Raw genomic sequence first — 14,531 nt, 5'->3', positions numbered from 1 at the left:
TGATTAATTGCGGAATGATAAATTACATGTATATATGTATATAATTATATATATACCTGATAATACTGGCGTCATATTTTCGATGCACTTTGGCGACTTTGGCGAGGTGCTTGAAGATTTCGAGCGAACCCGATCGTACGAAAACGAATCTTATTTTAATCACGAAATCGCGTATAAAATCGCGAAACCACACGCAACGTTTACGTTAATACAAATACTTATGCGGCATTTGCGATAATTTCGCACGGCACGATTCACTTTTAGGGGATAATCGCGAAAATTATCGGAGCACGACGCGACGCGTTCTTTTTGGCGGGATCACTATGGCGGGCTTTCTATGGCAAACTTCAATCTATCGAAAAGCAATATTGCGATTCTCGAAACGACCACTATCGAATGCCGTCCGTCAATGGCCGACGAACCAATCAGAATGGTCCACGAAAGTTCAAGGTATCGGCTGGGATGCCGCCAGTGCATCCAGAGAACTTTATATGGAAGTAATATAGCGCTTCGTGTAGTTCGTGTGTGATTCACTTGTGACAGAAAAAGTATATGGCTGTTAGCGATGTCCCGAGTCGTTTGTGAAGTCTACAGTAAAATGTTGGGGCTTTTAGGTGAGCGATAAACGCATGCTTCTTGTTAATTTGCCGGCTCGATGATACCGGTTGCCCCGCGATGATCTTTGACATTGCAATCAAAAATTTGATGAGTTATCACCGAGCTTTTACATTGGTGATAACCGCAACAAGTGTCTCTCTTGTTAAGTCTGCTTTCGTTAAAGTTTTATAATTTCTACACTTTCTTTTAATCCTTACATGTAATTCAAAGTGGTTATATGAAAATTTTTTCATATACATCTAAAATGATACATTTGTATTTCCTCTTTCTTATAGGTTTTCTGCTGCTAGTTTCTGGGGCGAATTGCTTGTATTCGTCCAATTCAGCTGTCATTGATCTTAGGCCAAATAATTTTGATAATTTAGTCTTAAATAGTGATCACATTTGGGTGGTTGAATTCTACGCGCCATGGTGTGGACATTGCCAACAATTGACACCAGAATATGAGAAAGCAGCTAATGCATTGAAGGTGACTCCCATCATGTTCTATTATTATTTTTTTTAATACATACATTGAGACTTATTTATTATTTCGATAGGGCATTGTAAAAGTTGGCGCAGTAAATGCTGACGAACACAAATCTCTTGGAGGTAAATATGGCGTTCGTGGTTTTCCAACAATTAAGATTTTTGGACTCGACAGCAAACCAGAAGACTTCAATGGCCCAAGAAGTGCAGCTGGTATTGTTGACGCTGCATTGAATGCTGCCAGTAAAAAAGCACGAAGAGCCTTAAGTGGCAAGAAGGCAGACAGTGATTCCAAGGTAAGGTTAAAATTAATTGTGTGATTAGCTTTAAATGTATACATAGAATATTTAAATAGATGATGAAATATATAAATAAACAAATAAATGACAGCTTTTTTGATTGGCAAATAATATTAATTTGGATATTTACTTGTTGCAGAGTTCAGATCCCAAAGATGTAATAGAATTAACAGATGAAAACTTTGACAAAACTGTTTTGAATTCTGAGGATATGTGGCTAGTTGAATTTTATGCTCCTTGGTGTGGCCACTGTAAAAATCTGGCACCTGAGTGGGCAGCAGCGGCTACTCAACTTAAGGGCAAAGTAAAATTAGGAGCTTTGGATGCTACAGTAAATACATTAAAAGTAAGTAGCATGTTTTACTGATATTTTTCCTAACAATATATAATCAATTTAATACAATTATGTTTTAACTTATTAATGTTATAGGCTAGTAAATACGAAATCAAGGGTTACCCTACCATCAAATACTTTGCCCCGGGTAAAAAAGATGCCGATTCGGTGCAGGAATATGACGGTGGTCGCACCAGTGGCGATATCGTTAACTGGGCGCTTGAAAAATTAGCGGAGAATATTCCAGCACCAGAAGTGATTCAAATTACATCTGAAAAAAGTCTGAGAAATGCTTGCGAAGATAAACCAATCTGTGTAGTCTCTGTCCTGCCACACATCCTGGACTGTCAATCTGACTGTAGAAACGGATATTTGAAGATTCTGAATGATCTCGGGGAGAAATATAAAAAGAAAATGTGGGGGTATGTAGCAAATTTACATTTATTAATTTTAAAATAATCCAAAAATAAATGTTCTTTTGTATTTGAATATAATTATAGAACTGACCTTTTTATTTTTACATTGTAAATTATTATTTTATATTATTATTTATTATATTACTTAATTTTATATTATATTGTATTAAACAAGTAAAATAAAAAATTAGATTATATAAATAGAGATTAGCATAGTAATTTTTAATATAAAATCTTGATAAAATTTGATTTTCTAAATTTTAATTTTTTGAAACTTGATTTGATGTATTTTAACATTATATGCATCTTTAATTTGTATAATAAACAATTTTTATAAAATTATAATTACTTTTCTCATAGATGGGTTTGGTCCGAAGCTGGTGCTCAATCAAACATTGAAGATGCTTTAGAAATTGGAGGTTTCGGTTATCCTGCATTAGCAGCTGTCAATATCAAGAAGATGAAATATTCCTTGTTGAAGGGCAGTTTCTCATATGATGGAATAAATGAATTTCTACGAGACTTAAGTTATGGCAGAGGTGGTACTGCACCATTAAAAGGTGCTCAATTGCCTGTTATTTTCGAAACAGCGGCTTGGGATGGCAAGGACGCTGAACCTCCACAAGAAGAAGATATCGATCTTAGTGATGTTGATCTAGATGAGAAGGAAGAGCTATAATTTATCGAAAGCCAAATGGTTAAATTCTTCTTAAGAGAATTTACCACATGTGAAGTACATAATTTCTATATAAAGCTGATTAGAAGCATTAATCATGATCCACAGTATAAAGCTCACTCGCTCGAGAAATTTATTTTGTATCAGACTTAACATTTGTATTTATAAGATTCTACATCAACACAATGATTTCTTGATAAAAACTTATGGTACAATGATAAAAAGCAATTCCATTATTTAATGATTTTTGTAAGAACAAATATATATACATATATATATATATATATATATATATATATATATACATATATATATACGTATATATATACATATATATACACACACACACACATATATATATATATATATATATATATATATATATACACATACATACATACATACATACATACATACATGCACATGATATAGTTATTTGTCGCTCTGTGTCTAAGGAAAACTAATTCTCAGGTGTAATTATTCAATTTTATAAAAACACTTGTTTAATTCTTCCATCTGAAAGCCAATTTTAGCCAATTTTCAATAAAATTTTATATATATTGAGTTGCTTTATAAGAAACTTAAACTAGTCTAGACTCGGCATAAACATATCCATATAATTCTCTGATTCTCATTGTTTCTCATGTTTAAGTAGAAAAAGAAGTTTGAAAAATGTATGTTGTGTGTTATAATGCATTTATTAGCCTGCTTATTTTTTATAGAAAAGTGGGTTATAAAATTAAAGTACACATAGTTTATGTAAAGTCATATATAGTTTCCTACTTGTAATAAATATACATCATACATTTACATGTATACTGTTTCTATAAGTCTTTTTTTATGAGCTTAATATATACTGATACTTTAAGAAAAAACTTTTCTGCTTACAGAACTATTAATTGGTTCTCCCTGCAATGGGACCAAATTTGAAGAATGTAAAATTCAGTCTGTCATAATATGTTAATCTTTTTATATTTGTAAAAGTAATATTTTGTTATTATATGTTTATATTATTATCTAATTAAATGAAAATATTCTATGTAGAAAGTCTTCCTTCACAAGTAAAATTGACACAGTTTATTACTTCTACAAAATAACATTTATGTTAGAAAAATTATTTTTGACAGATGTATATGTATCAAGATGTACATTTTCAATTGTATAATCTAATCTGATCTTTTACAATAATATAATAAAACATTATTTCTACATTGGTTGCTGTAAATACACTTGTATAATTTATTAAAAATTAATTTAATCTATGATTGCACATAAAAAGGAGTACAAAAACAATAATTTCAATGTTTAATATTTTTCTATTTGGAGATCATAAAATTGTCATTAATTAAGTTTGTATAAAACTTAATTACAGTTAGCTCATATAAAAGCTTATATAAAAATACTGATATCCTAAGTGAATATGTACTCACTTATGTAATCATAAATGTATAAATTTGTATTCTCAGTCTTTTTCTTATCGATTTAATGATACATTGTTTGATACGTCATTTAATACATCATTTGAATTAGGATAGATTGGCATACTGTTAGTATTGTCACTAACAGTACACACAGAGTTAACTTCTGTTAATTCTATGATATCGTAAGTCTGATCTCTCTTACATATGTATGGGTATAATATAATTATATAATATGTTATAGTACCGAGTATAATTATAGCTAAAATTATCGCAATTATTCCCCAAGCTGAAATACCAATTTTATGAGTTGGATGTGAATTTGATATGCTTGTAGATGCTGCTGTTTCTGCTAAATTCTGATTTTTGTAATACTTGGCTGGTATGCTATCAAAATCTCTGCCATGATAATTATGATGTTCTGTCTTATAATTTTGCCTTGAGCCATGCGAGTATACTCCACTTTCAGTTATGGAGAGGGTTGCTGCACACATTGATTTTTGCATCATTAAAAATGATTATAATAGACTATGTCTAATATTAACAATGAAGAGATAAAAATTGCAATTAATATAATCATAATAAAAATAGAGATATCTCAATTTTTAATGTAGAAATTCAAAATTGGAAAATATTTCATATATGAGAGATTATTAGAAAAGGTTGAACAATTTAAATATACACTTACCAACAAGCACGATAAAAACAAAATATATTGCCTTCATACTATTTGGATCTGTTCTTTGCGATTGAGATTCTATTAAATGAGTAAATAAGACGTTTTTCGTTAATGCAAACGGAAACAAGTAATAACTATTCAAATAAAAAAACGTGGTCTTCGTAGTGCACTGTGCAACGAACACCGTATACAAAAGATAAAAGTCTGTGGCAACAAACAAAAGGAATGTAATGCACATTCCACAAACTGAGAGATGTCATGGCCTGCTTTTAGATGATCCCTTATGATCCCTGAAAGCGATACTCCCTCTATGGACATTGTAAATGTGAATATGAACTATAAAGCCAATGTTTATGAATGTTTTCAGAAGGTAATATATAATGCGCACAATTTCTGGTTTTGTTCCGTGCTATGTACACGAAATGTCGGTAGCATTAGTGCTGTAGAACAAGATGCTTATGTATGTAAAATTTATAAAGTTTCTTTATAGCCTCTTAAGCCTCTTTTCAGCGATAATAATTGATTATTTCACTGTACCTATTTCGTGAATAGCTATCATTACAGAGTAGAGTTTGACAATGTAATAAAATTAATAATAAAATTCCAATAAAATTAAATACAAATTAATTATAATAATTAAATATAAATTTGTTTATAATTAACTTTTTCTACGTTGAGAAAAGTTCTTCGTTTCTTTTGGAATATCTTAAAGATTCTTTTAATTAAATTTTACAAAATATATATTTAATTATATATATTTAATTATATATATTTAATTATAAATATATATTTAATTAAAATTTACAAAATATATAACTATTACATTTGTAGTATTTAATATTTAGAAATAAATAGATAATATTTCATTTTTATATAGATTAAGTATACGATATTATTTATTAAAAGAACTAATATATCTTTTATGGATCTTTTTGTTAAATTAATTATTTAGATCTACGATTCGATTGTTTTACTGCATTTTAATCCGAATTATATATTTAAATGATCGAAAAATAAAACGATAATAAAATAATAAGCAATATATCTATTTTAAAAATAGTATATATAAATAATAAATAATAAATAATTTTTATAAATTACTCACCGCATGTCTCTAGCTACTTCAGGCTCTCTCCCTGCTTTCTGACTGTCCGATACTTTTCCAGATGTCCTTCTCTTTTGTTGTTTCATCTTTTATTGTTTCTTCGTAGCAGTTACGAATTCACTCGCGAACAAACAATTATATTTCAGTTAATTATATTTCAGTCATATACAGAAACAATCGCGAGACACTTTGCACTCTCGATCGCAAAATAATCATACGAGATACGTATTTTTATAATATTATTATTATTTTATTATTATTGCAAGAGAGGAACACAAAAATTACAATAATTCTCGATTTTTAAAGCCACGAAGCCAAAATCATGCACCACTCGATTCTTACACTAATTAACTATTTCTATTTGTTGATGTATAATATATGCATAATAACGCGAATCATAAGATTAAAATATTAAAGTAATGTAAATTGATGATACAGTAATCGTTTAATTAATATGATATATATGCATGCAGTTTAGGAAAATTTAAAACATCGGGCGAAATCGAATTTCATTCTATGCAATGTTAAAGAAATAATTATTATTCGTAAAGTTCGATAATCGAAGAATATTGCGAGAAAATTTGTAATTTTTGCCCCTTTCGCTTCAATTTTTATTTGCAATAATGAAAGATCGCGTTTCGATGAATTTATCGTCGCCACAATTTCATGTCATTTATTAATTAATTATTTGTCAATTGTAATAGTCGAATTATTATATTTCGATCTAATCGCGATCGTACTTTTAGGAAAAGAATTCGATAATACGGAGCGGTCCGTATCGCTACTTTCTCCGTTGGAATGTCGCCGTGCGAATGAGGGGAGGTCGTCGCGTATATAAACAATAGCGCGCTACGTCACAAGGTCGAATGACGTGTTAGCTCGCTACGTCACAAGGTCGCATGACGTGTTAGCTCGCTGCCGAAATATTTAACGCGTACTGTGAGAATTGTATTTATATACAAGTATATTTTTAAAGTCACACACACACACACACACACACACACACACACACACACGTACACTGAGAAAAAAGTTGTTAACTCGACTAAACCGTTTAACTAAATTATTATTTTTTTAATTGAAATATTGAAATATTTAAGTTAAATAAATGTCATGTTAGATTTATAATAGTTAAATATTCCAATTAAAAAGACAATAATTTAGTTAAATGGTTTAGTTAAGTTAACAACTTTTTTTCTCAGTGTACACAGATTAATTATTTATTAAACCTCACGAGATATATTAATCGTTTAATAATATAAATGTATTTATATCCAAGTATATTTTTAAAGTCTCACACACACACGTACATTGAGAAAAAAAAGTTTTTGTTAACTCAACTAAACCGTTTAACTAAATTATTATTTTTTAAATTAAAATATTGAAATATTTAAGTTAAATAAATGTCATGTTAGATTTATAATAGTTAAATATTCCAGTTAAAAAGGTAATAATTTAGTTAAATGGTTTAGTTAAGTTAACAACTTTTTTTCTTTTACAATTAGTCTTTTCTCTGTCTACTATTTGATTGTTTTATTACGCTTTTAGAAAGTCAAGTTCTATAATGTAACTTTTAATGTTGTATTTCATATGAAATTATTATTTTAAACATAATAATTTTCTTTCTTTGCATTTCTATCATGAATAGACATTTCCAACCTTTACTAAAAAAACTAAAAATATCCCTCAATTTTTTATCTCTTTGGACAATTTATTTACATTTATATATAATTCTCTTTATTCCTTTAAAAGTGAACATCGAGAACAAGGCACACGAGTATTGTAAATGTCAAAAAATGATCGTGCGAATATTATAGTTGTGAATATATAAAAATAAATGCAATATACTATGAATTTTCTACGTTATATATTGAATCGAAATTGCACGAATCGAATTGCGCGAATCGAATTGCAAAAGAGGAAAAGAAGAACAAGCCTATGAATAGACATTTCCATTTTTATTAAAAAATTAAAAATATCTTTCAATTTTTTCTCTCTTCGGATAATTTATTTACATTTATATATAATTCTCTTTATTCCTTTAAAAGTGAACATCGAGAACAACTCTCTTTCTTCAGGCAAGTCTACATATATGACCAATATGATTAATTGATTTCATCTTTATATATTTATCATTATGTGATATTAATTAAAGCCGTAGACAATATTTCAGAAATCAAAGTTGTGCGAATGTTGCGCGCAGGAATTGTCATGCGCAGAAACGAATGCGCAGTGGTTCGGCCGCCATGTTGGCGCGTGACTGCTACGTCATCGCGTCATAGCTACGTCATACGCGTCATACGTGACTCGGAGTCATACGCAGTTACACGGATCGTCGAACGTCCGCATTTTTCGCATCTTTTAACCGTTTTTAAACGAATATCGCGAGTGAACGAGCGTCGAAAGTGTCCAAGGATGATCGCGCGACTTTCATAGTGTGTCGATGGAAACGCGCGACAGCGATTTTTGACGATATTCAGTGATGGCGTCATTGCGAAGATGGAGCGAAGTCGCGTCGCGTTATTTGCGCCCTTAATAATGATTATCGGATGCGAGCGAATATCGGGAGTGCCGAATAAAGTGTCGCGCGTTCGCGTTGATGATATCGTGTGGATTTGTGTGCATCAAGATCGGAATAGGACGTCCCGAGGCGAGCGAACTGTCCCGAGGAGGAGCGGCCTGTGGAACATCCGGTGAGTAGATTTGATTTATCATATTTGCGTGATAATTTGCGCTCATTCGACGCTTATACAGCATCGCGATGTCCCGAATTACATTCGGACAAATCGGCATCATAATTCGATTCGGTGCAATTCAAATAAAGTCGATCACGTGAAGATGGTTATGCTAGAAGCGATTTCAAATTTATTTTGTACGCGCGCGCAGTGCTGCACAGCCTATCTCGTAAGGCTGCCAATAGTTACACGATAAATTTGTTTGATCTAACCTAACCTAACCTAACCTAATCTCTCAGTGTCTTTGGATATCGAATGTAAACACAAGCGTATGCTCCCTGGATTTTATCATGCTTTCAAAAATAATATTTAATTATTTCATTAGTGTATTACATTTCATTACGTAGTATATTAATCGTATTAAATGTGCGACGTACAGTTTTACACATTTTAATGAGGAGCATATAATATAATTGGTTAGGTTAGATTAAATTAAAACAAGCTACTGTGATTCATTTAAAGTAATAGGATTAATTTGACGAATGTGCAGCTATTGAAGTTACATGATATTTGTGGACACATTTTTAAAGTAATCATGAGTGTCTTATCTCGATTACATGAAATTAAAATATAAAATATTTATGTATTCCACATTAACATTATTCATTACAAGTACTATATTACTACATTACAAGTACTTTTCTTATATCTCAATCATATTCAACCATTTATTTCATCGATGAAGCTTTTCATATATCGCAGACAATATGATACTGTTTGTGGAATTTTACACAGGTAATACATGGCACAAAAATAATTTGTTCTAAAGTATTGTGCGCATTTCTCAAAAATAAATCAAATTAAATTATTTTCAGAATCCAAAAATCGCTACATTGCCAGGATTGTATCTTATTATAACTGCGATATTATCACCTTTTAATATGTGTGCGCAGTATTACATACATAAAATATATAAATTTATTTGAAATGTATGGAAATCTCTATCTTATTTATAATATTTATGATATTATAAAAGAAAATTGCAACTCTAATGAAACAGAGCGGTGAAATAATTGGTTGATACTTATGCTGGTCTACAATATTTACCCTTTTTTCACCATTAGACTGGTGCTTTTTTTATTATACAGATGTTATCTGTAAATATAGTACTCGTAATGTTTCTGTATCACTGTAAGCACACAAAAATGATAGCATTTGCAAGTAATTATGTTATACTTATATATCATAAGAAAGAGAAAATAAAATTAAAGTTGAATACTGAATGTGCTCTAAAGTAAATCTCATCTAAATAAATAAATGCATAAATGTGCGCCTCACATTCCTCATGAAAAAAATACATAATATTAATCTTTATGTATTATTATTTTTAGATTTGTTTTTTATTCTTTTAAATTCTCTAGATGCACTTTTCTTCTCTCTTTCTTTCCAACTACTAAATATAGATCTATCATTTTTAATATAGATCTGTGATTTTTAGTGTACATTATTGCAGTAAGTGGAATAAAGAGCAAATCTTTTGGCACATTTAAAATGTACAGGAAAGTCAGTTTTATCTGCATTTTTTTCAATAGAAATATCTGAAAAAATTCATACGTCTTTTTTAATCTTAGTCTTTCTAAATAAAAATTAGAATAATAAATTTGCAAAATAATTTGCTTTAATATATTTTTAGTGCAAACATATGAAGCAAAGTGCTCAAGGTGCATCACTATGAAAACATCGATAGAATAAAAAATAGATCGTATACAAAAAAATTAAAATATTTACACTACATATTTGTGGAAACTGGGCCTAAGGCCGGGTCTACCCGAGTTTACGTTAAACTGGGTCCTGATTGGTCCATTCGCTAGTTAAACTCGGATTAACTGGATTGTGGAACTGGGCCTAAGAGATTGACCAATCACAGTCAAGTATGAAGAGAATACTTGATTGTGATTGGTCAATTTCTTAAGACTTAGGGCTTAAATTACCTATTGTATGTAGGTCGGTACTAAATAGACGGAGAACCAACCTAATTTGTCTTTTTCTATAGTTCTGGGTTCGATTTTTTATGGGATAGCATACTCACTTAAGTACATTATAGAGTTCTAGACGATGAGCCAAAACATCTGATTTGATAAACATGGCAATGTTGAAAGGATATGTTTCGGCTATTTGCAATATTTTACCAACAAATATAAATTTATTGGGATATAACGTAAGCACAATAATTTATCATCAATATAAATATGTTGATAATTATATATTCTCAGTAAGTGATTACATATATTACATATATATTTTATTTTTTATAGCAAGTGCGAAACTTTATTGGTCACAGACAGTTGCGTGACAGAAAGCGTAGAAGATATGCAGAGCAATATGCTGAAGAGCGATTGAGATTGGTTGCCTTAAAGCGAAATAATATCTTACCACTAGATATAATAGTAAATAATGATTTTCTCTCCATTTTTATAGATGATAAATTCAAATTGTTCAATCATTTGCAAGTTAGAAATCTACAAAATATGCAATTTATGTAACATGTAATGTGCATTGATATATATCTTGTTATGGACAATTTTTGTAGGATATATTAATCCTCTAGTACTTACAACATTTTAATGCATATTGTTTGTATAATCTATTTATATACAATATTGCAATTGTCTGAATAATTAATATAACAATATTTCTAGAAACTTGCTGGAAAACAAATAGATAAAACAATTCCCAGACAAACTGCTCTGAGACAATTGACGCCAAGGTGCGTGGTAACTGGTCGAGCTTATGGTACAGTGCATCGATGGAGAATATCGCGATTCATCTTTCGCTATTTAGTTGATCATAATAAAATGGCTGGAGTACAACGTGCCATTTGGTAAATCAGTATACATCAAGTTATTATACTTTTCAAGCTATTATACATTATATTTGAATATTAATATAGCTTATATATAATACATAAATAGATGCAAATAAAATTTTAGAAAATAAAAATTATCTTATTACATTTTCTTGACTTATTATTTCTTGATTTAATGTTCTTATTCTTTTCTTTTATACTTTTTATATTATTCTTTTTTTTTTCTTTTAACATTTTATATCATGTATGTTCTTTTTACATTTTGAAAAGTGATATACATATATATTTAACATAATTAAAAATGACATGTATATTTAATACAAGAATAACATGTATATTTAATATAACTAAAAACATATTGAAATTAACATATATATTTAACATAATTTAAAAAATGTTAAATAATGTAATTAACTGCTAAATTAATTAACTAAAAAAGCTAATATATTAATTGCTGATTACTAATGTATTAATTGAACATGTATTACATTGCATCAAAATTATATCAATCACTAAACGTTGATAACTGCAGCTTATATATAGATATTCTATTTCAAGAAAAATACGAGATCTATATTGATTCCAATTATTCGACTTCACCTCACGCACACGTATGTTTTTCATAAAGAAATCGATTCATAGACGCGTGCTGCATGTAAACAAGTCTCGCTGTTTTCTTTTCTATCTCATACGTATATTTCCCATAATTGTTTATGGACAAGTCGTATCCTTGAATATTTTATTAATTCTAACACCTAACTCACTCTCATACAATCGTTTATCTCGTCTGATCGAAAAATGCAAATGTATCGTACTGATCTAAAGATTATAAAGTGTTTAAATAAATCTGATATACAAATCTGATATACCCATTGTAATGCGAAATATGATGATAGATAAAAGATTACTAAGATTAATAAGATTACTAATATTAATGTAGTTGTCACACACACATATCATGTCTTACTAAAATTAATGTAGTTGTCACACACACATATCCAAATTTACAGATATATTTTTTTTCCTTTGCAATTCAGGTAGCAAAAATAATCACTTTGACGTTATTTTGATGTCAAATCGCGTCAAAATGACATTCAAATGATTGTATATGTGATAACTGCATTAATCTTGGTAAGAATAATAATAACGATCATCAATTTCTGATCAAGTAAATACAATACGTATAAAACAGCTAATAAATGTGTAAAATAAATTTACGCTATTATATAAATTAAAATTTGGCCTATTATTATACCTTACTTAGAGTTTTTACATTTTATTATTAATTTAGTTATTTAGTTATATTCAATTTATAACTTAAATCCTTCGATTTTTGAGTTGTTTTTGAGTTAAGAAAAATAACAAAAAAATTTTCGAGAGTCAAAATAGATTTAAAAGAACGATTAATTGAAATACAATAGGATTAAAAAACAGAATTGCAGAAAAAAAGAAAAAAAGCTTAAGATTTATTTAGAGAGATATAATTTTTAATATTTAAAATTGCATATATTGTTGTTTTTTCTTTATTTTAACTTGAAATCTTTACATACAGGAATTAATCTCTGATGTCGAAACGATTTCATGATTAGAAGATCAAATATTTAAAGAAATTCAAAATAGATAATTGCTCATAATATACAGAAAAAGAAAAATAAATAATGCAATCAATACGACTGGTATCGTACACGCGCATTATGTTCTCACAATCAGTAAAGCTCTGTGTTTGAGTAATAAGTGGTATAGTCGACTGTTTGATCAGACATGCGTCGCAAACCTCCTCGTAGTCGCTCTTAATTCAAGTCGGTCTTTGCGCTAGTGCACGTCGACACACCTGTGCGGCGAGTTTATCTATCACCATCAGTGAAATTAATCCATTTCTTAGTCATTGTCTATATTTACGGATAGAAATCGATTACGAAAGTAAGAAAGTTCAACTACGAAAAACAGGATTTCATATGTGGGTATAAGAATTCTGTAAAATTTGAAAATATTAGTTTCAGGGAATCTATTAACACATAAATTTTACGTGGAATAATTAGAATTAAAATATAATTAAAATACAATCAAGATTTTAAAAAATATATACTTATATATTTATATATGAAGAAACTATTTACGTGTATTTTCGATTAATTAAAATTATTAAAAATTCTTTGATTAATCTGAAACAAAATTAAAAAATTAAAAAAAGATTCAGAATCCGGAAACATTTTTATGTGCTGAGTATTGCAGATTTAAATAATTAAAATTGTTTAAAACAAATTTAAAATATATATTTATTATAAATACATATTTATTATGAATGATATTTATATTTTTATCTTAAGGTTTTTCATAAACACTATTTTATAGACTATAATATAACTACTTTATACTTTATAAGGTTTTTCATAACTACACTGTATACATTTCAATCATTATCTTGATCGTAAATGCAATAATAATCTTAAATACAAATGATTTAGATAATCTTAAATGCAATAATTTGTGTACAATTTAGAAATTTATTTTCGTAGGCTCATTGAAACTATTTAGAGAAATACTATATACATACATATATATGATGTATGTGTGTGTGTGTGTGTGTGTGTGTGTGTGTGTGTGTGTGTGTGTGTGTGTGTGTGTGTGTGGATTCTTATGCATGTGTATGGAAGCATATTCAATATGAAATTATATTTATTATTATCTATTTATATAACTAAGTGACAAATATAGATAGTTTCTATATAATAAATTAATTTTTAATTGAAACATCTAAAGATTTTAACACTTATTAATAAATCTAGACTCATAAACACATGTTAATATTAGCGTGCTATAACATAATTTTATTGTGAAATTGATAATTATTTACATTGATGTCGAATTGAGATTAATAATAAATGATTGATAATAATCAACTGTTGTGTAAGTTCAGTTGATATATAATTTCAATGAAAAACATGAGTTATATAAAATGTGTTTGAATAATATCTGA

General features: G+C 28.8%; 2 protein-coding genes across 2 annotated transcripts; both read left to right on the top strand.

Moving 5' to 3' along the window:
- The first annotated feature begins 420 nt into the window (after positions 1 to 420).
- Positions 421 to 3,069, top strand: LOC105257543 (protein disulfide-isomerase A6 homolog). The gene is made up of 6 exons (XM_011268227.3): positions 421 to 614; positions 894 to 1,087; positions 1,158 to 1,382; positions 1,525 to 1,731; positions 1,816 to 2,141; positions 2,496 to 3,069. The coding sequence occupies exons 1-6, from the start codon at positions 566 to 568 to the stop codon at positions 2,812 to 2,814; spliced, it is 1,320 nt and encodes a 439-aa protein (XP_011266529.1). The 5' UTR covers positions 421 to 565; the 3' UTR covers positions 2,815 to 3,069.
- A 7,632-nt stretch (positions 3,070 to 10,701) lies between these two features.
- Positions 10,702 to 11,660, top strand: LOC105257541 (28S ribosomal protein S14, mitochondrial). Its single transcript, XM_011268224.3, has 3 exons — positions 10,702 to 10,906; positions 11,004 to 11,135; positions 11,388 to 11,660. The coding sequence occupies exons 1-3, from the start codon at positions 10,832 to 10,834 to the stop codon at positions 11,571 to 11,573; spliced, it is 393 nt and encodes a 130-aa protein (XP_011266526.1). The 5' UTR covers positions 10,702 to 10,831; the 3' UTR covers positions 11,574 to 11,660.
- The last annotated feature ends 2,871 nt before the right edge of the window (positions 11,661 to 14,531 follow it).

Source organism: Camponotus floridanus, unplaced genomic scaffold (genome assembly GCF_003227725.1).
Source record: "Camponotus floridanus strain SB8 unplaced genomic scaffold, Cflo_v7.5 scaffold9, whole genome shotgun sequence".
Classification (NCBI taxonomy): domain Eukaryota; kingdom Metazoa; phylum Arthropoda; class Insecta; order Hymenoptera; family Formicidae; genus Camponotus; species Camponotus floridanus.
The sequence above is the reverse complement of the archived record's forward strand: the minus strand, read 5'-3'. Positions and strand labels throughout refer to the sequence as shown.